General features: G+C 44.6%; 1 protein-coding gene across 2 annotated transcripts in view; it reads left to right on the top strand.

Annotated features, from left to right (window-relative positions):
- GALNT6 (polypeptide N-acetylgalactosaminyltransferase 6) overlaps nucleotides 1-27,669 on the top strand; it is a 56,390-nt gene that overhangs the window by 11,165 nt on the left and 17,556 nt on the right. For both annotated transcript variants that reach the window (XM_055003693.1, XM_055003692.1), the window contains exons 2-5: nucleotides 8,064-8,644; nucleotides 18,235-18,407; nucleotides 25,635-25,784; nucleotides 26,505-26,739. In XM_055003693.1, the coding sequence (XP_054859668.1) occupies nucleotides 8,157-8,644; nucleotides 18,235-18,407; nucleotides 25,635-25,784; nucleotides 26,505-26,739 (1,046 nt within the window). In that variant the 5' untranslated portion in view covers nucleotides 8,064-8,156. The remainder of the gene's footprint in view (nucleotides 1-8,063; nucleotides 8,645-18,234; nucleotides 18,408-25,634; nucleotides 25,785-26,504; nucleotides 26,740-27,669) is intronic.

Here is a 27,669-nt window from a genome sequence, read left to right on the forward strand (position 1 = left end):
ATGACGAATGACACTTGAACGGCAAGGGGATTGAGTGGAGGGCAAGTGAACAGGGAGAAATACACTTGCCGTTCAAGTGTCATTCGTCACTTGTAGCTTGGCCCTAAATATCAACAGTGAATAATAATAACAACAACATTCAGTACAACTTAATGCCCACTCAGAGCAGTTTACAAAGTATGCTATTATTATCCCTGCAACAAACCACCCTGTGAGGTGCGTGGGGCTGAGAGAGCTCTGAGAGACTGTGACTGACCCAAGGTCACCCAGCTGGCTTCAAGTGGAGGAGTGGGAAATCAAACCCGGCTCTCCAGATTAGAGTCCCACACTCTTAACCACTACACCAAACTGGCTCTCTGAAGGAGATCAGCAAGCGAAGCAAAAGTCATGGACTGTTGTTTTGATCTATAAACACTTTTTTAGATGGCCTCGGAGCTCAGATGGCGTACACAGTTCTGTTGGCCACACAACCCCACTATGAGTTAGGTTATGTGGAAAGAGAGGCAGAAGCTCACAGCTGAGGGCCAAGCTACACATGACGAATGACACTTGAACAGCAAGTGTATTTCTCCCTGTTCACTTGCCCTCCACTCAATCCACTTGCCGTTCAAGTGTCATTCATCATGTGTAGCTTGGCCCTTGGCCCTCAGTGGGGATTTGAACCCAGGTTTCTTTGTTCTTAGCTCAGTATTCTAAGCTGCTGCAGTACAGGCTGTTGAAGGCTCCCTTGTCTTCCTTTGGTGCCCATTTTCTGTGGTGTCAATTTAAAAAGTGGGTGTTATATTATTATGATGCAATTTTTCTAAAACAGGAGCTGTGGCCAGTAGCTGGACACACAATGAGTATGCAACACGCATAGATCCAGAGAAGTTAGCCGTGTCAGTCTGTAGTAGCAAAATAGTAAAGAGTCTCATCGTACCTTTAAGACTAACTAACTTTATTGTAGTATAAGCTTTGGAGAGCCACAGCTCTCTTTGTCCTATGCAACATACATAGGAGTCCCTGCTGCAAAATTCTGCAGTGGTTGGGGGCTTTCTGGAAGCTTTATCAGACATTTGCAGGTATTTCATTTTAGAAAAGCCGCAGCTGAGTTGCAATTATTATATCAAAGTGAAATCTATTGTAGATTCTCACAGTATGACTGTGCCAGTCAGAACAGTGCCCCCCCCCCCCACACACACACACATATGCATAAGCTGTAATACTGGTAATTTCCTTAGAGTCATCTTTTCCAAGACTTCTGTGGTTATTTACCAAGAGCTTTCTTTTGTTAGCAGAATCCAGACTTGTTAATCTGCATTTTATTGGTTTTAGTGCCTGTGGAGTCATCTCTTCCGCCAGTGCTGTTGATTAGCTTCAATGTACTTCTGAATTTGGGGAAGGCAATGAATGGCCAGCAGCTAAGTTATCAGTGTGGTGTAATGATTAATAATAATAACAATAATAATAACATTCGATTTATGTACCGCTGTTCAACTGAACACCCATTCAGAGTGGTTTACAAAATGTGTTATTATTATCCTCACGACAATCACCCTGTGAGGTGGGTGGGGCTGAGAGAACTCTGAGAGAGCTGTGACTGACCCAAGGTCACCCGGCTGGCTTCAAACGGTGGAGTGGGGAATCAAACCTGGTTCTGCAGATTAGAGTCCTGCCGCTCTTAAACCACTACACCAAACATATTAGAGTATCTGGGAGATGTGCGTTCAAATCCCACCCCTTTCCATGAAGTTGCCTAGTGGAATCTGGGCCAATCACTTTCTCTCTCAGCATAACCTCCCTCACAGGATGGCTGTGAAAATAAAAACAGAGATGGCAAGAACGCTCCTTGGAGGACGGGTGAAATAAAAATACAACAGATACATTTCAGTGTCCATATATTTGAGTGAATAGCAGGGGGAGGCTGATCTGAATTCAGAGAAAAGTGGAGAGGGAAAAATAATATGCCTTATATTGCATCATGATCTAGATATATCTCCTCTCCCCTCTGCCATCTAAAAAAAAGCAAAGATGGGAAATTCAAATACTTTTATCTAGGGTGGACCTGTATTCCTGTATGGTGTCTGATTTTTCTGTATGAACTCGGCCATGTCAGCTGAGCTCTGCAGCCCACATTTGTGACAATAGCTTGCAATGTGATCCTAGGCAGAGCTGAACACATTTTTACCTATTGAAATCAAAGGACTGATGTAGTGGAGACTCTGTCCACGCAAAAGTGTCAATCTTATTCTAATCATAAAACAAAATGTTTTCTGTAGTCAGGGCTTTTTTTCAGCTGGAACGCAGGGGAACGGAGTTCCGGAACCTCTTGAAAATGGTCACATGGCTGGTGGCCCCACCCCCTGATCTCCAGACAGAGGGGAGTTTAGGAGGGCAATCTAAACTCCCCTCTGTCTGGAGATCAGGGGGCGGGGCCACAAGCCATGTGACCATTTTCTCAGAGGGCAACCCACTAAGTTCCACCACCTCTTTTTCCAGAAAAAAAGCCCTGTCTGTAGTGCTGTCATGGGTTTGAGATGTACATGTTATTAATCCCAAAAATGTGTACGTGCATAATTGCAATCGGGAGAGAGAAAGTTGCCAGCTATGCTAGATGGATAGCTTCTTTGGTCCCATGAATATGCAGTTGACAGTCAAGACGTTTTTTTTAAAAAATGATCACGGTATTAACTGCACCTAAGAGACAACCCTGGGAGAACTGCACAGTGTTTGAGGAGAGAGACACACCCAAGCACATGTATCTAAGTGTGCATCTGGGTTTCTGCAGTGTGGTTTAGAAGCTCCTGTCCTGATATTTCCCAAGTGAGAGCATGTCAGAGCTCCAAAATATACAAGCTGCTAATCTTTATATGAATGTACAAATATGCTTGTAGAAAAGACTGTCCACTTCCTGCTCGCCACATAGAAGTTTGCTTTCTTCAGTGTTTGCTTTCTTTCATTCTTCCCTCTTCCTCTTCATTTTTTTTTTGCTAGATTTTATTGAAAATAAAGACAGACCTGCTAAACTGGGTTAACTTGCTGATGATACTTGCCTGTCAGTCCTCTAGCAGGCAGTAAATATTGTAAGAACATATATATTTTTAGTGGCATCAGTATTGAGAAAATACAGATAGACTCCTCTTGATTTAGTAGAATTGTGTATAACAATTGTTATAAAAATGTGTATAACAATTATCTACAACAGCATACTACTAAAACAAATTTTCAGAACCCTGCACTAAAAACTGGCAGGCAATAGATGATACTGCAAAATATTATCTCTGGAGTTTGTGGTGTCACTGAGCAAGTGGGGTAAAAGGAAAGATACCTTCTATCCACAGCCCTGACCAGGAAGCAAATTCTTGTGGGGGCAGTATGATGTTTTATTTGTGTGCCTTGGCTTGCTCATTTAAACTCATCCTAACCCAGTTGCTCTGTGTGGACTTTTGTTGACTGCATCATTTCTCTGTTTGTGGATCTGTCTTCTTCAGCTTAAATAATCCTGCCACCTTGTGTTACAGGGATTGAATTTAGATGCCATTTGTACCCTTCCTGTTCTACGATTGTAAATGCAAGGGAGGAAAGGAAACATTCACAGTTAATTGAGGTTCTAGCAACTGGCTCTGAACACCTTGTCTTGTGTCTCAAAATGCTGAATCCTAAAAAAAGATAGTGCCACACACATGGTCCGGTTCTCTTTATTCCAAAGGAAGTGCTGAGTAAGAGGACGGCTTGAATCAGTTCCTGGCTGTGAAACCTGGTGTAGCAAATCAGTCATTTTAATGTCTGCTCCGTGGTTGAAATTAATGACTTAAGTTGTCTGTGTGAGGTGGGGGGATTTTATTTCAAACAGGAAGAGAGACAGTGACAGATTTCTTGCAAGCAGGGACAGTTCTGTGTGTGTTATCCCATTGCATCTTTTTTGCTTCAGTTAAAAAAAAAATACAGTTCACATACCAGTTTATCCTCCTAGTTCATCTATTGCTGTCTCATGTCCAGGCAGAGAAAAAGGACGTCCATCCTGTTTGGAATAGGTGGGGTAGGTAATCTCCGTTTGAATAAATGTTAATTCTGTGGGGATTTAGTGTGGTTTATAAAGAAAGCTCTCTGCCAAGGAGAAGGAAAGACGGACGCTGGTTCCTCCCTGAGCTCTGCCGCTAATAAATGCTGGTAGGCAAATACTTGTAGCCAATCAGTTAACCTCCCCTCCCAAAAAAACTCCTTTCTGGTTCAGCTAAGTTGGACATTGTGGCTGTAACAGAAGTGAGGTTTGCACAAAAAAAAACCCCAACCCTCACACATCTAAAAATAATCTGTGTCACGTCAGTTGGTGGGGAAGCTGATAAACTGAGAATACTTAAATTGCATACTGGATGGTGGTATTCTGATTCAGGACTGAATTTTCATAACACTTCTGTGAAAATTAACTCTACAACAATTCTGCTTTAGGTTTTCCCCCTTCTCCCAAAAGAACGTCTACATGCACTGCACCGTAAAAATCTTTTTCACTTTCACATTCCGTTTTTTAATCCTAGCCTTGACTGAATGTGTGAGAGACCGCTAAAGAGCTGATTTACACGTGCGAGAAAAGGATGTAGGCATAAAGGGTCCATGCACTCAGAGATGCTGAGATGATAGAATGAACCGCACCCTGTAAGGCTACAAATGGAGAGTCACATTTCAGAATGTTCAGTTACGTTAGAAATTCCCTGCAAATAGAAAACCAGCACAGGGAACAATGAGTGTGCCTAGAAACTTTTTCCATGCTGTGCTAGTTTTCTGTTTGCCTGGAGCTTTTTTATGTGAAGGAATATTCCTACCACTCAGGGCTTTTTTTCTGAGAAAAGAGGTGGTAGAACACAGTGGGTTGCCAGCACAGGGGGCAACTCTTGGTGGAAGGTGGTGCCCCTGGTACCACATGTGCACGGGCAAAGTGCATGCATGCTCCCAGGGCCAATAATGTCACTTTGGGTCAGCTGGAACAAGGGGGGAGTTTTTAAAAGTTTAAATCGCCCTCAGCAAAAATGGTCACATGGCTGGTGGCCCCGCCCCCTGATCTCCAGACAGAGGGGAGTTTAGCCATGGTGTGGAGGGCAATCTAAACTCCCCTGTGTCTGGAGATCAGGGGACGGGGCCACCAGCCATGTGACCATTTTCAAGAGGTTCCGGAACTCCGTTCCCCCACGTTCCCCCTGAAAAAAAAACCCTGCTGCCACCTTATTTTCTTGCCAATGTAAAGTAGGCCATTGCTGGACCGTGGCTTTTATTGGTTGGGAATGGAATAGTGCTTTGGCATGATGAGAATGAGCCTGGAAGGACTGCCTGCCTGCTTGATCCTTCCAGTGCTTATATATATCTGGAGGGGCTTTTGTGTGTGTGAATCCCTCTTCCAAGGAGTTCCCTTTTGCAAGCAGAGCTTACAGAATTTTAGGGCTTAGCCTAAGCTGAGCAAAGAAGGCAGTGCCTTTGAGAATGCAAACACCATTTCCCTCATCACTTAGGTCACCTAGCCAGGCTTCAGTCTTAACACCAATTTTTTAAAATTAAAACCTTATGGGGTAATTAATGGGCTATACTAAATCACTCTCTTCCCCTGCCTAGGGAAAGAGAGATGATCTGAGGGAGATGTATATTCCCAACAGGCCCTGTATATGAAGAGTCTGCAAAAAAAATTAAATGTTGCATTTTTGAGGCTAGGTAGATGGGATCTATGCAGTGTGATGCCTAAATCACACTCAGTAGGTCTCTTGCATCTGACGAAGAGAACTGTGATTCTCGAAAGCTTATGCTACAGTAAAGTTGTTAGTCTTCAAGGTGCTACTGGACTCTTTTCGATTTTGCTACTACAGACTAACACGGCTAACCCCTCTGGAAGTAGGTCTTTAGGGACACAAATATCATCTCCTTCACCATGAAGCTTGCGGAGTGACCTGAGACTATGGGCCAAGCTACACATGACGAATGACACTTGAACGGCAAGTGGATTGAGTGGAGGGCAAGTGAACAGGGAGAAATACACTTGCTGTTCAAGTGTCATTCGTCATGTGTAGCTTGGCCCTTAGAGCCAAAACAGACGAGACGGCTGATGCATGGAGGACACGCATCGGTTTCCCACGAGGTTCCACGGGAAGTGTAGTGAGAGAGAACCTCTGCCAGGGAGAAGAGGGAGAGAATCCCTCTCCTCCCTGGCAGAGGTTCTTTCTCTAGGCATCTTCATCTAGTCCACTCGGCTCCTTCTCACCACCGCCAGCTCCCTTTGCTCCCCTAAAAGCACTCCACAGCCAGAGGGAGCTGAGCGCGCTGGCAGTGGCGAGAGGGAGTCGATTGTACCAGCAGTGGTCAGAGGGAGCTGGCAACAGCAATCAGTTCCTTGTCCCTCTTGCTGCTGCCAGTGCACTCGGCGCTCCCTGGCTGCCGAGTGCATTTCGGGGAGCAAGGAGAGTGTGCTGGCAGCAGCGAGAGGGACAAGGAACCTTGGTGGTCCCCCATCCAAGTACTGGCAATGCACAGCCCTACTTATCTCCCAAGCTCTGACAAACCCAGGCTAGTCTGGGCTATTCAGGCTGTTCCATTGGAGGAAGGGCATGCTAAAAATATTTATTTTCCTGTCCTTCTTCTTTGGAGCTTAGGGCGTTTCACTTCAGTCTCCCTTCCTCCATTTTACCTCTGCAACAGCCCTGCAAAGTAGGTCAGGTGGAGAGAGCGTGACTGGCCCCGGGTCACTAAGAAAATGTCTGCGGCAGAGTGAGGATTTGAACCTGGGTCCCAGACTCTAGTCCAATGCTTTAACCTACCCCAAGCTCACTATGATGGAGTAATAGATAAAAATAAAGTTGGTAAGTGTGTTCCCTGCTGGGATACTACAACGTGTGATAGATCTGGAGGCGTTAGCTGTGTTAGTCACTAGTTGCAAAATAGAAAAGAATCAAGTAGCACCTTTAAGACTAACCAACTTTACTGTAGCATAAGCTTTCGAGAACCACAGCTCTTTTCGTCAGATGTATCATAAGCTTTTGAGAACCACAGTTTTCTTCGTCAGATGCATCATAAGCTTTCGGGGACCACAGCTCTTTTCGTCAGATGCATCATAAGCTTTTGAGAACCACAGCTCTCTTCGTCAGATGCATCATAAGCTTTCGAGGACCACAGCTCTCTTCGTCAGATGCATCATAAGCTTTCGGGGACCACAGCTCTCTTCATCAGATGCAATCTGACTCTTTACTATTTTACAATGTGTGAATGGCTCTGAACTTTTGTAAGAAAGGCGGTGAGAGTGGTGTCTCTGTCCCTGCCCCTACCCTACAGCTTAAGAATTCTCTCAGCACAACCCTTCCCCACATAGGGCCCATCTTGTACTAAAGCCATACCTGTATTAAAGCAGATGAATTGTTTTCTCAGTAATCCTTTGATGACTGACAGGGTGACATCAGCCCTCCCAAGGTAATTCTCATGTTCCAGAAGGCGCCTTTGAAAGCAGAATTGGAAATGTTGCTCTCCTGCCAGCTTGGAAGCACATCTATCCTTTTATAGTGAGACGGTATAGTTTGCAGGGCTGGAAGGAAGAACGTGGGTTTGTCTGTGTCTTCCTCTGGAAAAATATAAGAACACCACTACCCTACGCGTGCTTGCTCAGAAACTCCTCTTGAGTTCTCTGCTCCCATGTTAAGGACTGGATCCAGACTTAGGTTTTCTGCTCACACCACTCATTTCTGTCGACAGAACACACCTTTCCTCCTGCCCACCTCCGATGCAGCCCACTGATTTCCCCAAAATGCAGCTCTTCGGGGACGGGGGACCCTGGAAGATTCCCACCCCCTACCCACATGTGCATGTTTATATGTCTTCAGGAAACAGGCAACAGATCTGACCAAAGGAAGTTATACCCTGGAAATCTAGGTGTTACTGGACCCAAATCTTGCTCTGCAACAGATACGGTTATGTACAACTTAATGATGGACGGCAATGCTAAATAACAACATTTCCTCCCCTTTCTTACTTCTTCATCTCGCCGTGCCCCCCCCCATTGATTTGTGCAGAAAATATTGATCTCTTGAGACTTATACATTCTCTTGTGTGCTCCCCAGGTTTGAAAGAAGATGGCGAAATTCCACAGATTAACCGAAGTCTTGAAGAGCGTGCCACTTTGATACAGAAGTGGTTGCCAAACATCGCTCACCATGAGGCTACTCCGGAGACACTACGGCCCACTGAAGCTGGCTTTGGTGGGTGTCGTCTTCGTGATCTTTCTCTTCATCATGCAAAGAGATGTGGGTAGCGGGGAGCATAGAGAGGAGCCCTGGCTAAAAAACATTGTGGACAGGAAAGATCAAATGATTGACATAATGATGGGAGCTGTCAACAACATCCGTGACTCTATGCCAAAGTTGCAGATTCGGGCTCCAGTGCAGCAAGAGGCACCCGTCCAGAGCAGCAAGTCTTGTCTGCCCGGCTATTACACACCAGCAGAACTGAAACCCTTTATGGAGCGTCCGCCTCAGGACCCCAATAGCCCAGGAGCTGATGGCAAAGCTTTCAAGAAGGACCACTGGAAGCCAGAAGAGACGAAGGAGAAAGAGCGCGGCTATGAGAAGCATTGCTTCAATGCCTATGCAAGTGACCTGATCTCTCTCCAGAGGGCCCTGGGACCAGACACGAGGCCTCCAGAGTAAGCTCTTCTTCTTTTCCACTCTTTGTTTACTGTGACAAATGCAAATTATCCTTTGCCAGCTCACCAGAGCGGTTCTGATGTCAGATGGGAAGCTGATAAGCTGTAGCATCCGCCTATGTGGTATGGGAGACCTTCACCAATTCACCCTGCTTGCTTGGATTTCTAATTAGGTGTGCATGTGTAGCAATATCTTATTGCCCTATGGGGCGGGGGGGGGGGGAACGACCAGCAATTGTTTCCCTACATGACTGCATGCCCATTTCAGTAAGTGATCAGTTTGTAAATCTACAAGCTACAAAGCTGCATGGAATAAAAGGTTTTTCATTGTTGAAGACAACTGTAACCCGCATTGAATTGATCCAAGAAAGGGTAAGATATATGCTTTGGGGGACTTCAGCAAACCAGTTTCCCCCACCTCTCTCTTTATCTGATTTGTACTGATTCTTGTCGTTTGGTGGGCCGTGTGTGCGCAGTCTTCATCGAGTTGTATGGGGAGGGAGTTCTTACTGCATACTCAGAGAGCTTGCTGAAACTCTTGCCTGACTTTCTCTGCAGGTGGGTCCCTCTCTGTGTCTTTACTAAAGGCATTCGACTGTAAAGTTTACTATTACAAAAATGAAGATGACCCGGAATGTAAAACACTTCCCATAAAAAAGTTATACATAAAAAGTTTTTTGTTGTTGAAAGCAGCCCACTTTCTCTCCTTGATGGCACACATGGGGAAAACCTTAGTATTTCTTTTAGGTAAATAGAATAGAATAAATGATGGTATTGTATTGTGGTTGTGGTAGAGAAACTTCCAAGTGATATTGGTGTTCACAAACATTCCAACGGCTTCGTGGACAAAGGGCCAAGCTACGCATGACGAATGACACTTGAACGGCAAGTGGATTGAGTGGAGGGCAAGTGAACAGGGAGAAATACACTTGCCGTTCAAGTGTCATTCGTCATGTGTAGCTTGGCCCACAATCCACTTGCCAGGCAAGTGTCTTTCGTCATGTATAGCTTGGCCCTAAGTTGTCAAGGGAATTGATTGCAAGTGCCAGACTGTCTGGCTTGACTAACAACAATGAACAGCAATGAACGAACGAGGCTTGCAACGACCACCTGTTCGTTTAGAATGGGGCTTCACAAACAGTTTGATCACAAACAGCAGATTGGGCTGTTTGTGGCTTTTTTTTGTTCGTATGGCTGTTCGTGCCCATCTCTAGTCATGAAGTCTTAGGGCCAAGCTACACATGACGAATGACACTTGAACGGCAAGTGGATTGAGTGGAGGGCAAGTGAACAGGGAGAAATACACTTGCCGTTCAAGTGTCATTCGTCATGTGTAGCTTGGCCCAGAGTGACATCATATTCGTAACTGGTTTCCATATGAGAAAGGATAGCTGCCAGGCCCTTTTCACACTGCTTACCTGCTGCCGGAACATCGCGAAATATTGCGCAAAACCCGCGGAAGATAGCGTCTTCTCGCGAGAGTTTTGTGCGACATCGCACAAAACTCTCGCGAGAAGACACTATCTTCCGTTCCGGCAGCAGGTAAGCAGTGTGAAAAGGGCCAAGGATTAAAGCTTCACGAAGGTCTTGTGGGAGATGTGTGGGGAATGCTACAAGCTGGACAGCTGGTTTGAAGGAGGTCCCAGAAAACAGTTCTTTTACAGTGCAATTCTAAGAAGAGTTACTGCAGTCTAAACCCATTGAAGCTACTGGTCTTTGTCTGGAGTAACTCTGCTGAGGATTGCACTATTAGGCAGAGAGCCTGGAGGCAGGGTGGCTGAAACAAAGGAACCTCAGGAAAGCACTGGTGGAATAAATGGAAGGGAAAGGACTGTGGGCTTTATGCTAGGGTGCAGTATCAGTTGTTCTACTCCCACGAGTGTGCACACAGTCTCCAAACTCCTCTGACTCAAGGAATAGGAGGGTACAATTACTGTGGCATGGCGACCTGATACCCTGGGAGGACCAAAAGGCAATGGGAGGGGTACGATATATCACATACTAATTTGAACTAGTCAGCCAGCCCTTTAGCTAATGTGTGCCTTTCTATGTGCACCTCTGTGTGTGTGTGTGTGTGTGTGTGTGTGTGTGTGTGTGTGTGTGAGAGAGAGAGAGAGAGAGAGAGAGAGAGAGAGAGCAGCTTCAGTACATTTGATGACACATTTAAGACAAAACACAAACTGTGCCAATCTCCCCTATGGTCTCTACTTCAGAGCCAGCTGCTGTGTTTGCATCTATGCAGTCTGGACTGCTGGTTTCTTAGTATGCCAAGTCTCTTGCCTGGATGCTTCCTGCACTTTTGGTTGATGCTTCCTGCACTGTCGAAACATAGCTCAGATTTGCAGATGAAAGGAAAATGGGGACCGGCAACTCTATTCTTCTCCAGTTGTAAAGAGAAGACTGTCTTGCTGGGTCACGCTGAAGTCCAACTAGCCCAGTATCCTGTTTCCAGCAGCATCCTACCGGATGCTTCCAGGATCTCTCAGGTGGGGCATGATGATAAAGGCCTTCTCCAGTTTGTTCTTATCAAAATAGTATTTGGGTGTATAATATGTATATACATGGAAGTTACGTTTTTGTCTTTCATTGCTAATAGCTGTTGACAGGTCAATCCTCCGTGGATTTTTCTATTTAATGCCATTTAAGCTACTGGTATTAACAGTACCTAAGTGAAATGTATCTAATGGGGCACTGCCCCTTGGCCAAAACCTTGATCCTAGAAAAATAAAGGGTGGGGACTTGCTTGATGGTAGCCAAATTTTATTAAAAATGCAGTTTTGTTGTTCGAAGCACATTGTTCTTAAAGGCAGATGAGCCTTTCCAGATCGGGAGCAGGGGATACTCCGCAAGGTTTAAAGATCCACCCTTGGATAACCCCCTCCCCTTTTATTATTATTGATTTTAAGCAAAAGTATTTGTGCCTTTGGTAAACATAACTCATATATAGCTCATATAATGGGGAGTAAATCAGAGAGTTGACCTGAAATATGAGCACTTTTGAGGAGTATTCCTATTTGCCCCTTAACATCTTAGGAGAACATTCTTCCTGAATGTCATTCCATTTTCCCATGGGGACAAATATCTCAATGTAGCCTTCTTTTATTGCTTTCTCTAAAGCTTCCTGATCATCCTGTAATGTGGATTTGTGTGAGAGATCATGACCTGAAATTGCCCACGGTTATTAAAAAACAATTATTAAAAAGCATAAAAAGCAGCACAAACTTAAGATGATCTTAAGCCAAATAAAGCACCCATCCCCCGGGAACGTTTCGTTGAAGAATATCCAATATGCTTCCTGAAAGACTATTTGAACAAAAAAATGCTTTTTGTTATTTTATATAGTAATTAACGTTGACCATTTATACTCGAAGCCTGTCAAAATCTTGGAAACTGGCAGCAAATCTAAAACTTTGAGGTTGTGAGGTAAAATTGAAAAGGTGAGTTTGAATTTTGGATTGAAATCTCCTCATGAAAATGGTGAGTGGCAAATTTGGGGGAGGGGGACTCTTGAATGATTGTATTTTTTATACAGTTATTAGCCCTTAGCAGGTAAATATTTGTTTAAACTCTAAATCATTTATCATTTATTTATTATTTTATTTTTAGCCCGCCCTCCCCGCAAGCGGGCTCAGGGCGAGGTACAACATTGATTAAAGTACAACTTAAAATCAATTATAAAAACAGATAAAATACTGTGCCCCTTTTGGGGCGAAGATGATGATAGCAAAGTAGTGACTAAGTATGAATGTTGGCTGAACTATACACATTTAAAAAACTCCATAACTGCTTTCTTAATGAGATTGACAAACTGGAGAGACCCCGCTAAGAAGCTCTCGTGTGAATTTTCCACACAGGTTAGCAGGCACTGTCAGCTGTGCATAATGCTCTCAAGAAATTTTTCTGCAGAAGATGTTTTTTAAAACTTGCTGGTTTTGTTTCATCTGGAATAAATTTCTCCTTTTTTATAATCTAGTGCTCCCCTCTCAACTTCTGTCCTGCATTTTCCCATCCTGCCTATCTATGAAGCAGTAAATGTCTGATTTGCAACCCTCTTTCTTCCTTTTTTTTAAAAAAAATAAAGGCTGCCCAAGTTCAAAACCTTCTTGATTCCCTCCGTTGCCCACCCTTGGTTTTGTTCCGTTTCTTCTGGCTTCGAGGAGCTCCGTTGCCCCCTTAATTTTTCACTTTGCTCGCTGAGTGGAACAGACATGCCTTACAGTACAGGAGGGGGGTGAGGAAGGAATCGAACGTGACCCTTGTCTTTTCCCCTTCCCTGTGGTCTCTCAAAGACCAGGGCTTGCTTTTCATAAGGGAAGATAAGTCAGTCAAGGCCTTGTGGCGGGTGGGGAGGAAGGGGGGGCACCAACAAAAGCTGCTTGAATAATGGCTGAAAACCAGGCCGACTTTGCAGACGGTCTTGCTTCTCTTCTACCCCCCACCCCACCCCACCCGACAACAGCCGATTATTTCTGCCTAGCAGGTGTAGATATCACAATGAAAGAATGCTGCGTGCTAGGCAGGGAGCACAAGAATGTTATTCAGTCAACCAAAGAGGCATAAACCAATTTAAATTAAAAGTGTAAGGCCCTCCCAGAACCGAAACCATAAATCGGAGCGCTGGGGAAATTGGCTCAGATGGAGGGAGCCTGTGAATGGAACTTGTATTGTTAGATACTTTTGTGGGTTGGAGCGGAGGCTGAAGGAAAAACCTGATCTTCCATGTGGAACATTTTCCCCTTTTGATGTGTGCCAGAGGTATGCAGCATGTAAGAGACCCATTTGCCTTCCTGCTGACAAGTTCAGAGCAGGGTATGGACAGTGAAATCAAAAGGGATTGGTGTCGGGGGGAGAGGCAGTTACCGTCTAGCAAAATTATTTAAATCCTCTTGACTCCACCATGCCTCTCTGAGGGCTATTGGTCTTCTGTGTGCTTAAAAACGTTGGTTTAAATATGGAAAATAAACTTTACTCCCCTCCTCTCATGCGTACAAAATATCCGTATAGAGAAAACAATAGTTTTTGTTTAATGTAAAGATGCCTAGTAGTTTGGGAATTGTTACGGCTTTCTCAAAGGCCAACATTCTCCAAGCATATTGGAGTTCAAGCTTAAAAGAATTAAGTCAAAACACTGATGATTTTATTATTGTGGTCCTTAGACCAGACATACAGGAGAAATATATATTTTAAAAATTTCACAGTTCGGGTAAAAAGATTTTAAAAGTTCAAAATAGATATGACATTTAAGTATCATACAATTTTCTTAGCCTGAGTATCGCCATACAGAAATCGGCTACTTGACAAGAGATCTTTGCATCTGTGTCTCCTAAAACAAACTCAAGTTTAAGTTTTTCAGAGAGATCCAGGATTTTTCTGAATAACGAGGTGATTAACTCGCTGTGTAAGCCCAACCATTATGGGAGGGCAGAGGAAAATCCACCTACCTGAGTCCCCAGTCCATGTTTCAGACAGCATTGTTCAAGATCTTTAGCTAGCTCCTAGTTCTACATTTGGCATGCTTAATGGTACAAATAATAATTAAGAACTGTGTACTACATATGCATGCCAAGTCTTTTTAAATTAATGTTGTTGTTAGGAGACATAAATTTTTTTAATTAATGTTAGGAGACATACAAATTTGCTACACTTTTATTTATACAAACAAGCCAGCATATTATTATTCTTTGTTTATACAGTACCACCAGTACTTTAATAGCACAGGCTAGTCTCTGCCACAAGTATTTTACTGTCTAAAATGTTTACTCAAGCGTAGGCTTTAGGACCTTGTAGGGAATCTTGCCCCTGCTGGTATCTTTCTTTGCCTTCTTGGAACAGCTCCTTTTGCTCAAGCAAAAAGATCAGATGGGACTGCAAAGTGAAGCAGCGAAACTATTCAAGACCTGAGCTAACATATAAAGCAGAACTATTTATTATAAAAAACCGATTTGGGTAATGCATGATAATATTAAATGTGTGTAAATATTAAAACAAATCTTTATTCTTCCTCAGCAACAACTAGACCTCAGGCAGTCCCTTAAATATCTGCTCAAAAATGTAATTTTAGTAGAGTACAGTAGTTTAAGAGCTGGGTCTCCATTTCCCCCCGTTGCATTAAAAGGGCATTTACTTTATTAGACAGTCTTAAAGAATTTATTATTAGGATTTATCTCAAGGGATAGTAAAGCACAGTAGAAACCTGTCCCAATATATTTGAGGATACCCCATTTATTCCCCTGGTTTTCAGCCTGGTATATCAAAGTCTCGTACCGTACGGATTTAAAATTGCATTTATTTCTATTCTTTATAAAGCATGTATTTAATGTGAGTAGTTAATTCTTCTTTAATAGTCTTTACTATCCCTCTCAATGAATTTTACTAGAGTAGCCTCTGTTTATTATGCTGTGGGATAGGCAGACCCAATAATTCTCTGTTTGCATGTGCAAGTACAGAATAAAAGGCATCCTGAACACTTCAGCTTTCATTAAAAAGCCTTTTCTAGCTCTTAAGGTTGTACAGATAAGCTCCACAATATGAGTAATGCCAAGTGAAATTTCAGAGGAAGGTTCGAGTTTTTGTTTACTGATACTATTCAGTGGCCAGTGGCATCTATAGCATTCCTTTTAAAATCAAGAGTAGAGATGGGCACAAACTGGGGAAAAACCGAACCGTGCGGTTCATGGTTCATCGCATTTCATGAACCACAAACCATGAACTTTCACAAACCTGCCCTGGTTTGCGAACTGATTCGTTTGGTTCGTGAAAACATCACATCCAGGTCAGCAAATCATCACTTCCGGGCCAGCAGAAGGCCACTTCCAGGTCAGCAGAAGGTCTGCAGGAAGTCCATCTCCTGTTGCCTAGGAAGCTGATTGGCGCCAGACCATCTGCAGTGACGTATCAAAAAACGAACCAAATGAAGCAGCCTAATCATGGCAGTTCATCAGAAATGGGCTCTGACGAACTGTCGGTTCCCGAACCGCAAACCGGCCTGGTTCGTCATGAACTTTGGTTTGTATTTCGGTTCGTGCCCATCTCTAATCAGGAGCACTGTGCAGCATAGACTGTGGCCCCAGTGAATGGATAAGCTTTCTGGCCCAGTGGGAACTTGAACTCTCTTTTCCAGGTTTTGAGTCCGACGCTCCAGTGAGGCTTTGGCACCCTGTGCATCTCTTAGCCTCACATACCATATCTAGCAGAATAAAGATGGTACAAAATAAATGAAACTCTGTGGCACTTGCACCTTTGACTAAAAGTTCTATTCCTGGGCCTGGGGGAGCTGATGTGATGGATAAGAACTATAATGGGTAGGAAGAGAGGAGTGATTGGCCTAGGCCCTGAGCCATCCGGTAGGAATGTGCGTATGGTTGGAACAAAAGGCCTTCATTGTGTGTTTCTTTCTCCCAGTTGAGCACCCTCACAAAGCAGAAGGCCATACTATTCTGTCTCAGAAGCCTCGGGAGAATAAATGATCTTCCCTCCTTTTTTCTTAGTGAAACAATACACCAGTGCATGACAGCATTTCTATTCGCCAGCCTGTAGTAGGGAATCAATTGAAAATAATATCACTGGAGCCAGTCCTGTTGCCTCAACCTGTCAGCTACAGGATCTTGAACTAAAGCAAGGTTAAGTACAGGGGCTGGGGTGGAGAGCTGTGTATGGGTGACCCAGGTAGCTTTTGTATCTTTAGTAGCTGGGGAAGAGAGAATTTCAGCAGGTACAGTTTTTCTCACTTGAACAGGTGCACTATGCACCTGTTCAAACTCCCTCTTCTACAAGGAGGGTAGCCAAGACAGAATTCACCAGCTGGGGACCATGAACCCAACATATGTGATTTGCAGGGCTTTTTTATGGGAAAAGAGGTGGTGGAAATCAGTGGGTTGCCAGCACAGGGGGCAACTCTTGGCGGGAGGTAGTGCCCCCAGTACCACATGTGCATGCGCAAAGTGCGCACACGCTCCCTGGACTGCACAATGACATCACTTTGGGTCAGCTGGAAGAAAGGGGGAGTTTTTACAATCGCCTTCGGTGAAAATGGTCACATGGCTGGTGGCCCGCCCCCTGATCTCCAGACAGAGGGGAGTTTAGATTGCCTTCCATGCCATGCGGAGGGCAATCTAAATTCTCCTCTGTCTGGAGATCAGGGGGTGAGGCCACCAGCCATGTGACCGTTTTCAAGAGGTTCCAGAACTCCATTCCACCATGTTCCAGCTGAAAAAAAGCCCTGGTAATTTGTGTGCTTTCTATTCCCTTGCATGCTTTGGATAAGGACCATGGCATGGGTGCAGAAGGAGTTTCAAAGTGTGCCTCCCCCCCATTTATCCAAAAGCTCTCTTAAAGAGTTATGCTTTTCACCTTTTTTGAAAAGCAGAAGAGCTGTCATGGCACTGAGTTCACATTGCATCACGAGGTCTTCTGTAATGGGTCCATGGACCTGTCAACTCTGTTTCTTGGAAACTGGCGGCAAAAGATTTTCAGGGGTCTGGAAAACAAACATTTCATGGAAACCAGCATGTTTAGCCTGGAGATGAAAATGCTGAAAATCTCTCTACACGAGACACCTGGGTGTATGTTTGTCAAGTGCCGGGAGACACAATGTTAGCTGGGAAGTGTAATTTTAAAAGACAGAGCCAGCGGAGATCGCTCCAGAGGGGACAGATTCTCTCACAGCCTTCCATCGCCTCTGGCGTGCTGGACTGCCTCCCTTTCCGGAGCCTTTGCTTTGCCGCCCTCGCTGCTTAAAACTTTGAATTAACCGGGCCTCGGCAGGGCAAAGCTCTGGAAGTATTTTTAAACTACACTTCCCAGCTAATATTGCATCTCCTGACATGTGAAGAACACGTGTCAGAAATTTTGTGTAGAGAGACTCTGAGTATAGGCATGATGTGGTTCTTCATAGACCTGGAGGGCTGTTGAAAGAAAGAGAGGAAAGACTTATTCTGGATTTCTCCAGAGGCCAAGACTAGATCGCATATTCTTAAAGTTACAGGACAGTGGGTTTTTGTTCAGGATGCTCTGGGCTTGGATTTCCTGAACTGAAAAGGAGGTTGGACTAGGCAGCCTATATTTTTATTTATTTCAGAGGTTTCTAGGCCACTTTTCCATCTAGTGCGAGGTAGCTACCAGCACAGACTCTCTTAACAACATAAGCTAAAGTTTAAAAGTATCGCCAATAAGAATAAAACATCGCAGCAATTTAACCAGAAGCTCTCTTAAAGAGTTCTGGCTTTTGCCAGTAGCGTCTCCCCCTCTGCAATCTGGGCGGTGCAGTGGAGTGATTCGCCCAGTATGGACCGAGTTCGGTTATTCTGGGGAGATTTGTAGGGGGGAGCATTAGCCTTTACCTCTGGCAGCAAAAAAATTCTGAACTCCTTTTCAGCCATAGCTTCCTGTATGTCTCAAATGGAAACGTCGCCTGCCTACCGGAGCTTTTTCTGATAAATACAAATCCTAAAGTAGCACTACGATAATACTCTGTCGTCTCGCTCTGGGTCTGTTCCCGCTTGCACTTGCATAGAAGCTTTTTTCACTGTGCTTGCTCAAAGGGCAGGGAACCAAGGCACGTCTCTCTCTGACGCTCAGCGTTCCCCTTGCAGGTGCATCGACCAGAAGTTCAAGCGCTGTCCGCCCCTCCCTACCACCAGTGTTGTCATTGTCTTCCATAATGAGGCCTGGTCGACTTTGCTCCGCACGGTTTACAGTGTCCTTTACTCCTCCCCTGCCATCTTGCTCAAGGAAATCATTCTTGTAGATGATGCCAGTACAGATGGTAAGTACCTCCTTCGGGGCTGGGCGTGGAGCACGTTTGGTTTTGGTGGGGCAGGCGTCTGCCTTTTCCCTTAACGGCAGGTAAAGATTCTTTCTAATCCCTCGAATAGATTGTGCCATATGATTGTTTGAGCTTTAAACCTTCCCCCCATGAGCTAGACTGCTACTTAAACCCAGATGTGGGCTTTCCTATAGTCCTTGTTATTTGGTACTATCACTGGATACTTATTCCAGAAATACATCAAGCAGAAGATATTGCTGCACTGAACAAGCTGGTTCCTAGTATTTGTACCAGATGTGGCCTATCCAGAAATTTCAAACTGGCAGCCAGTTGCTGTGACTGATTTTGGATTCCTTTCTATTTAATTATAATAATAACATTCAATTTATATACCGCCCTTCAGGACAACTTAATGCCCACTCAGAGCGTTTTACAAAGTATGCCATTATTACCCCACAACAATCACCCTGTGAGGTGGGTGGGGCTGAGAGAACTCCAAGAGAGCTGTGATTAGCCCAAGGTCACCCAGCTGGCTTCAAGTGGAGGAGTGGGGAATCAAACCCAGCTCTCCAGATTAGAGTACCAAGCTCTTAACCACTACACCAAACTGGCCCTGTGAGGTGAGTGAGGCTGAGAGAGCTCTGAGAGAGCTGTGACTGACCCAAGGTCACCCAGCTGGCTTCAAGTGGAGGAGTGGGGAATCAAACCCAGCTCTCCAGATTAGAGTACCAAGCTCTTAACCACTACACCAAACTGGCTCTATTTACAACTTCATTCTCTCCTCCTCTATCCTCAAAACAACAACACTGTGAGGAAAGGTGACAAAGTGCAACTGGCCCAAGGTCAGCCAATGAGCTGTCCAGGGAGGAGTGGGAATTTGACCCTGGCCTAATATTCTAACCACTAGACCACACTGACTTTCTGTATGATGGTAAGCTCACAAGAGTAAGTTTGGTGTAGTGGTTAAGAGTGGCAGGACTCTAATCTGGAGAACCAAGTTTGATTCCCCACTCCTCCACTTGAAGCCAGCTGGGCGACCTTCAATCAGTCACAGCTCTCTCAGAGCTCTCTCAGCCCCACCCACCTCACAGGGTGATTGTTGTGGGGATAATAATGACATACTTTGTAAACCGCTCTGAGTGGGTGTTAAATTGTCCTGAAGGGCAGTATATAAATTGAATAGTGTTGTGGTGGTGGTGGTGGTGATGGTGGGTGTTAGGAGCCTGTTGTCTTTGCCGGGATACCCAAAAGCACCAGCTGTGTTAATGGCATTTTGTGTGAATAATGTGTAATGAGGCCCTTATTGAAATATTTATCCAGCTGCTATTAGCACTTTATTCCCCTCTACCTTCTTCTGACTCTCTTGCTTCTGAACTGTCATAGGTGAAATATTTATATATTCAGGCTTTCTTTGCCTGAAGAGGGGTCTTAAGACCTGAGCATCCACAGTCCTGCGTAATACAGTAGGCTGCATACCCTTTTCAAACAGAAAGTTTCTGGCTCAGCCTTTAGGTTACCTGACTGTCTGAATGCAGCCAATTAACTGCATATAAGTTTAAAGCATGCATAAACCCACTTAGAAAAGAGTCCAGTAGCACCTTTAAGACTGACCAACTTTACTGTAGCATAAGCTTTCGAGAATCACAGCTCTCTTTGTCAGATGCATGATTCTCGAAAGCTTATGCTACAGTAAAGTTGGTCAGTCTTAAAAGTGCTACTGGACTCTTTTCTATTTTGCTACTACAGACTAACACGGCTAACTCCTCTGGATCTATAAACCCACTTGTTACCAGACTTGCGTATGAGCTCCTCACTTCCTCCTCCTCTTCCGCGCCCATGCCGAGCACAGTGAAGGGATCCTGGTTACAAACGAAAGACTTTGCTGCGTCGGGTTTTTGCTGCAGCTTGGCTTCTTAATTGCAGAGGTGCAGCAAAAAACACAATATGGAAAAGCCCCAAGTCCCTTGATGTAGAATACAGATGTGAGAGGGCCAAGCTACACGTGACGAATGACACTTGAACGGCAAGTGTATTCCTCCCTGTTCACTTGCCCTCCACTCAATCCACTTGCCCTTCAAGTGTCATTCGTCATGTGTAGCTTGGCCCAATGAGGGAGCATTTGACCTGCTCATTGGCTGTTTTAAATGTTGGTCATTTGCATATTCCTGAACATTCTTTTCTGTTTGAAAACAGCAGTTGTCTTGCTGCCCATCAACTGAGGGCCAAGCTACAAGTGACGAATGACACTTGAACGGCAAGTGTATTTCTCCCTGTTCACTTGCCCTCCACTCAATCCACTTGCCGTTCAAGTGTCATTCGTCATGTGTAGCTTGGCCCAATGAGGGAGCATTTGACCTGCTCATTGGCTGTTTTAAATGTTGGTCATTTGCATATTCCTGAACATTCTTTTCTGTTTGAAAACAGCAGTTGTCTTGCTGCCCATCAACTGAGGGCCAAGCTACAAGTGACGAATGACACTTGAACAGCAAGTGTATTTCTCCCTGTTCACTTGCCCTCCACTCAATCCACTTGCCGTTCAAGTGTCATTCGTCATGTGTAGCTTGGCCCTGAGTGCCATCTTTTACCCTGCTTTCTCTCTTTCAATCCCCCTCATCTATAACAACAACAACATTCAATTTATATACCGCCCTTCAGGACGACTTAACACCCACTCCGAGTGGTTTACAAAGTATGTTATTATTCTCCCCACAACAAACACCCTATGAAGTGGGTGGGGCTGAGAGAGCTCCTAGAAGCTGTGACTCACCCAAGGTCACTCAACTGGCTACAAATGGAGGAGTGGGGAATCAAACTCGGTTCTCCAGATTAAAGTCCCGTGCTCTTAACCACTACACCAAACTGGCTCTATCCACACTCTATGGCCGGGTTCAGAATTAGATGCATCAGTTGCTCATATACACCCTTTGTTACCTTTTGCTCCCTCTTTAACCACCCCTCTCATGCTTTAGATTGTAAATTCCTTGGGGCAGGGGCCTATTAGCTATATGTATTCTGGCCAAACACTATGTGCATTGATGGTGCTGTTTGAATGCTAGGTAATCAAGGTCTTTTGTTTCTGCCGTCTCCTAATTCTCTTGCCTCTGAGCTGTCAGAGGCAAAATATTTAGTGTATCTTTACCCATAACTTGAAAGAAGGCGTGACTCGCAGGCTGCTCTTAGTCTTGGCAAACCTGGCAGAGCTGGGTGGGTGGGAGTGAAGGCTGGTTTGCTTTTCAAAAGAAGCTAGTAACTTTCTAAGTAGTTTTTAGCGTTTTCCCTGCATTGTTGAAGTATTCCTTAATGCAGTCATCTGAATATGGGCACTTGCTAATTGTAGACGATTTGTTTTGGGTGGGGGTGGGGATTTGGATTTTACGTATCCCCAGGGCATTGGTGAAGGAAGATTTCCCATGAAACACACCAACGCAGCAAGCAGTAGTAAGCTTGCATCCAGGAAAAACTGCTCTCTTGGGCAAGTTTGGAAACCGCACACTGTCATTTAACTATCTAAATTGGTTTATACCCAAGGTTAAGATAATTACACAGTTCAGCATCAGGGCTTCCTGAGGGTGGAGATGTCTGCTGTCCTGACTCACAGTAGCTCACTCTTGACAGAATGTGAAAGAAGTTATCAGCAAGCGGCTTTCTGAGTTCTTTCAAACGCATAGAACGTTGATCTACGTCAGTGTACTTGCTCCAGGACTCCCCGAGAGCCACATCCACTATTTAGATAAGCCCAAAGAATTGCATGATGAGTGGATGCCCTGTGCGTCACCCTACTCTCTTCTCAGCATTAGGCGCCAAAGCTCAGACTAGAGAGTGACCCTGTTAAGTCACCTTTTAGAACTTTCTTTTAGAAACCTTGTTAAATACCTCCCTCATTCCCTCTGGTTTCCACCTCCCTCTGATACATCTAACATCTCACTAATAGTGGTTGTTGTGGATTTTCCAGGCTGTATAGCCGTGGTCTTGGCATTGTAGTTCCTGACGTTTCGCCAGCAGCTGTGGCTGGCATCTTCAGAGGTGTAGCACCAAAAGACAGAGATCTACACCTCTGAAGATGCCAGCCACAGCTGCTGGCGAAACGTCAGGAACTACAATGCCAAGACCATGGCTATACAGCCCGGAAAATCCACAACAACCATTGTTCTCCGGCCGTGAAAGCCTTCGACACTACATCTCACTAATAATACATACTACATGTTCTCCACTTCCAGAAATGGTTGGAAGTCCCAGAGATAATTCTACTGTGTTGGTTTCCCTTTGGAAGAAAGGAGTCCAGGTGCTACTGGATTCTTTACTATTTTGCATCTGACGAAGAGAGCTGTGGTTCTCGAAAGCTTTGCTACAATAAAGTGGGTTAGTCTTAAAGGTGCTACTGGACTCTCTACTATTTTGCAACTACAGACTAACACAGCTAACTCCTCTGGATCTGAGGGCCAAGCTACACATGACGAATGACACTTGAACGGCAAGTGGATTGAGTGGAGGGCAAGTGAACAGGGAGAAATACACTTGCCGTTCAAGTGTCATTCGTCATGTGTAGCTTGGCCCTCAGTCTCTTCCAAACTCCAGGCCACAGTTTCTTTGCATATATGCATGCACAACACACACACTCCTATCTTCTCCAGCTCCCAGGAGACCATCTCCTGGCAATTAACTCCCATTGTAGAAATACTTGCAGCCGTTAAGGAACATTAACATCCTTTATCCGACTCCCACTGAGTTGCCCATTCACAGTACTCAAATGCAAGGGGAACCAGTGGAGGCATTGCTAAACTTATTTACTTAGCTATTGTTGTCCGGTGTGAGACTGCTGTCTCGGAGATTTTGCTCACTTCTGGTTGGGTGCTAGGAGCTCAAGATTGATTGTGAAATGCAGAAAGGTGTCTAGAAAATACATGCTAACAATGATCTTGATATCCCAATCTCTAAGGTATATTTATTTAGTTACTTTATTTATAGTCAGCCTTGCAGTCTGTTCATGCATGGCTGCACAGCATTAACTCTCCCGGCTCACACGAGTGCAAATATAGTAATTTTTGCATATTGGTACAATCTGCCAAAGTTTTTAACAACCACTCATCAGCTGCTGGCGTACTCTTCAGTTTATTTTGCAATAAGTATTTTTTATCATCACGAAAAGATGGTAGACCAACTCTGTGCTATCTTTTGGGACGTTTCTAGAATAATTCATTATCACAACCACGACGAAACTGTGGGCCAAGCTACAAGTGACAAATGACACTTGAACGGCAAGTGGATTGAGTGGAGGGCAAGTGAACAGGGCAAAATACACTTGCCGTTCAAGTGTCATTCATCACTTGTAGCTTGGCCCACAGTTTCATCGTGGTTGTTTTCTCAGTACTGAATGGTCGCTTCCTGTGAGTTCTGTTTCCAGTGGTCTCTTCTGCATAGCTACTCTTGATGTTCACATCACAAAGATCAGAGCTGCCAAGTACAGAAAGTCTACAATCTCTCACTGCAGTAACTTGAACCCACTTCCTGCCACACTTTGCACCTGGCTGCGAACTGTGCAGTTGCTAAATAAGGACCCCTGCTCAGATGCTGAGAAAAGATAGGAAGGGGGCAAAATGATAGTTCTCTCTCCTTAGTCCCTTGCAGAATGAAGTAGAGTGGGACTTTTCTCCATGCTGAGAGCAAGCAAGGTGATGCGGGAGGGACTGGATGCATTTACAGCAAGGCCTCTTTAAATACTTCTTTGCAGTGGTGGGACAGGAAGGGGAAGTGTGATGCAAGAGATCTGTAGCAGAAAAGTAACAGGACTTAATTTAAGCATGTGTGTTCCCTAAATTGAAGATCAGGCAGAAGGATGCTAAATTATTTGAATAAACTTCCGTGCATCCAAAACCTCTTCACCCCCATTCTCTCCCCGCTCCCCCAGCATGGATGCACACCTTCCCACACTGGAGTATTCCTGGAATTACAGCTGAACTCCAGATTACAGAAATTAATGGAGGAAATGGCAGCTTTGGAAGGTGAACTCTGTGGTATCACATCCCTGTTGAGGTCCAACCTCCCTGGGTGCTGCCTTCAAATCTCCAGGAATTTCCCGAGCTCAAGCACGCAACTGTATTAAGAACATCAGCACTTATTGAGTTTCCATTGATATTTTATCATCCTGCTTTCAGAAGAAGAGATACTTTTATTCAAGGGAGCTGCATCTCTCTGGGCCATAGGGTAGAGCTAATGGTTTCCACACCACTATCTCGACTTCAGTTTATCCCCTAATTTGCCCTCTAATAAGAGGGTAGCTCTGAGAGGAGAGAGCCAAGCATACAAATGGGTTTATGCTCATTCAACATCTGTGTCTGGGCTGGGAAAAGTACTTCTTAACTCTGGTCTGAAAACAATGGGCCTTTTTTCTGAATACAAGCATGACTGCGGTTGGAAATGTTGGGTTTCCGTGTGACCAGTTTTTGTTTAAAGACATCTTAGTCTGTTCACTGGCACCAAATGTGTGCCACGTATTAGCAGCAGCCAGAATCTGTCCCAACAGGCACTCATGGAGTCTGATAAGCCTTATACTAAGTCAGGCTATTGGGATGTCAAAGTCAGTGTTGCCTACTCTGACTGGCAGAGATTAGAGATGGGCACGAACTGAAATACAAACCAAAGTTTATCACGAACCAGGCTGTTTTTTGGTTCGCAAACTGGTGGTTCGTCAGAGCTAATTTCTGACAAACCGCGACAAACTGCTATGATTTTTAGAGTGGTTCGCTTGGTGGTGTTTTTTTTTTTAATCCATCGCTGCAGACAGCCTGGCGCCAATCAGTCTATTACCTGGGAGGATGGGCTTTCTGCAGACATTCTGCAGCCCTGAAAGTGACAAACTGACAAACCAAACGAACCGGTTCGCGAACTGGGCAAGTTCATAGCAGTTCATGGTTCATGAACCACGAACTGCAACAAACTGCGGTTTGTGCCCATCTCTAGCAGAGACTCTCGGGTCAAGATCTTTTACATCACAGTTTTAACTGGAGGAGCCAGAGGTTGAATTTGGGACCTTCTGCATGCAGAGCAGATGCTCTGCCACTGAGCCTCAGTGCCTCCCCGACAGTCCAGTTTAAGTCTTTTAAATAAGATACTGGTGGTGTGGACCTTCTGCTTCAGTCTGTGCTTTTTAACAGCTCTTCCTTACAGTTGGCAGATTCTGAAAACTATGTCTCAGCACACTTTCTACAATTTTGACCTATTTCATTCCAGACTACTTGAAAGACCAGTTGGACGAGTATGTCAAGCAGCTGCAGATAGTGAGGGTTGCCCGACAGCCGGAGAGGAAGGGTTTGATCACTGCCCGGTTGCTTGGTGCAAGCGTTGCCACAGGAGATGTGCTCACTTTCCTTGATGCTCACTGTAAGTACAGTAATAGCTCTTTATTTTGTCTCACCGTCTGTAAGAATAATACTAACTTGTTCACCCGGGGTGGGGCATTAATCTGTCTAGAAGAGTGGTATATAAGCACAGTTTATTATTGTTATTGTTGTTGTTTAAGTAGGTGGCCTTGGGTAAGCCACTCCTCTCAGCCCAGGGATAAGAATAACACTAACTTGTTCACTGCTCTGGGTGAGGCACTAATCTGTCTAGAAGAGCAGCATATAAGCACAGTTGTTATCATCATCATCATTATTATTGTTATCTTGAGGATCTACGACTGAACCAACCCTTGATAGCTGGCAGCTACTGTCAACTGATTCCACCAAAAAGCATTCTGTTGGAAGTAAAGTGAGGAAACAGAATTCTTTTTAGATATACATGTTCACAATATTTATATGTCCTTTGGTTTCTGTATACACATGTATGCTCATCAAGGGAGTACCCTTTATAAGGGCAAGCTCTGGTCTCAGGGCCAAGCTACACATGACGAATGACACTTGAACAGCAAGTGTATTTCTCCCTGTTCACTTGCCCTCCACTAAATCCACTTGCTGTTCAAGTGTCATTTGTCATGTGTAGCTTGGCCCTCAGTTACCTGTCATATTCCCAACAAATAGAACTCTGGTTTAAACTGTAAATGAACCTTTAAGATTCTCTGCATTAACATATATACTTGTAACCCATTTTTTTTTTGGCTAGGTGAATGTTTCCACGGCTGGTTAGAGCCTCTCTTATTCCGCATTGCCGAGGAACCCACAGCTGTGGTCAGCCCAGACATTACAACCATCGACCTGAACACCTTTGAGTTTTCTAAGCCAATTCAATATGGGAAGCAGCACAGCCGAGGTAACTTTGACTGGAGTCTGACTTTCGGATGGGAGTCCATCCCTCAGCATGAGAAACAGAGGAGAAAGGACGAAACGTATCCTATCAAGTAAGTCCATGCTTGAAAACACCTTTAGTAAGTAGTGTTTCTCTTTGGGAATGTTCCTCCAGTTGTGCCATATTAAATGTGCATACAAGTTACAGATCTGTACATTTTTTTAAAAAAATCTTGTATTTCATGTTTTTTAGGGGTTTTATCTTGCATTCAGTTTGGGGGCAAATAAGGTATGGATCAGGGACTGAGGACCTCTTGGTGAAAAGGGAATGAACAGTGACTACTTCATACAAACTGTTATTTTCCTTGTGATAGCACTTAGCTTATCAAGTAAAATAGGCAGGGCTCATTTCGAGGGGGAACGCGCAGGAACACAGTTCTGGCAGTTCCCCAAAGAGGTCACATGTCAGGTGGCCCCACCCACCTGACTCTCAGCCATTTTTGGCCCGTTTCAGCCTGGATTGGGGCTGAAACGACCCAAATTGGGCCTCTTGACAGGTGGTGGATCACTCTCCCACTCAGCAGCGGCCCGATCCTGACCATTTTGGGCCCCTTTTCAGCCATTTTCAGCCCCTTTTTGCCATTTTGGGCCCAATTTCAGCCCTGAATGGCCAGGATTGGGTCCAAAACAGCCAGGATAGGTGATATCAGGGGGTGTGGCATATGCAAATCAGTTATGCCAATGACATACTTCCAGTGCTGGCAAGGGGCGTGGCATATGCTAATGAGTTATGCTAATGAGCTACGCTAATAAGTTCCTCTGGCTCTTTTTCTACGAAATGACCCCTGAAAATAGGTATTATGTAAAATGAGCCACTGTAAGAAAAATGGAAGTTGGTACAATGCTGGCACTATTCATTTCCTTTCCACCAAGGGACAGGAGGTGTACCCCACAAAATGAGTCTCCAGTTGCGTACCAGAAGCCAAACAATCTTGAATCTGTCTTGTTCATTGGATACATTGCTCGGTGAGATCTGTTATCTT

The sequence above is a fragment of the Eublepharis macularius genome, chromosome 19, assembly GCF_028583425.1.
Source record: "Eublepharis macularius isolate TG4126 chromosome 19, MPM_Emac_v1.0, whole genome shotgun sequence".
Lineage (NCBI taxonomy): Eukaryota > Metazoa > Chordata > Lepidosauria > Squamata > Eublepharidae > Eublepharis > Eublepharis macularius.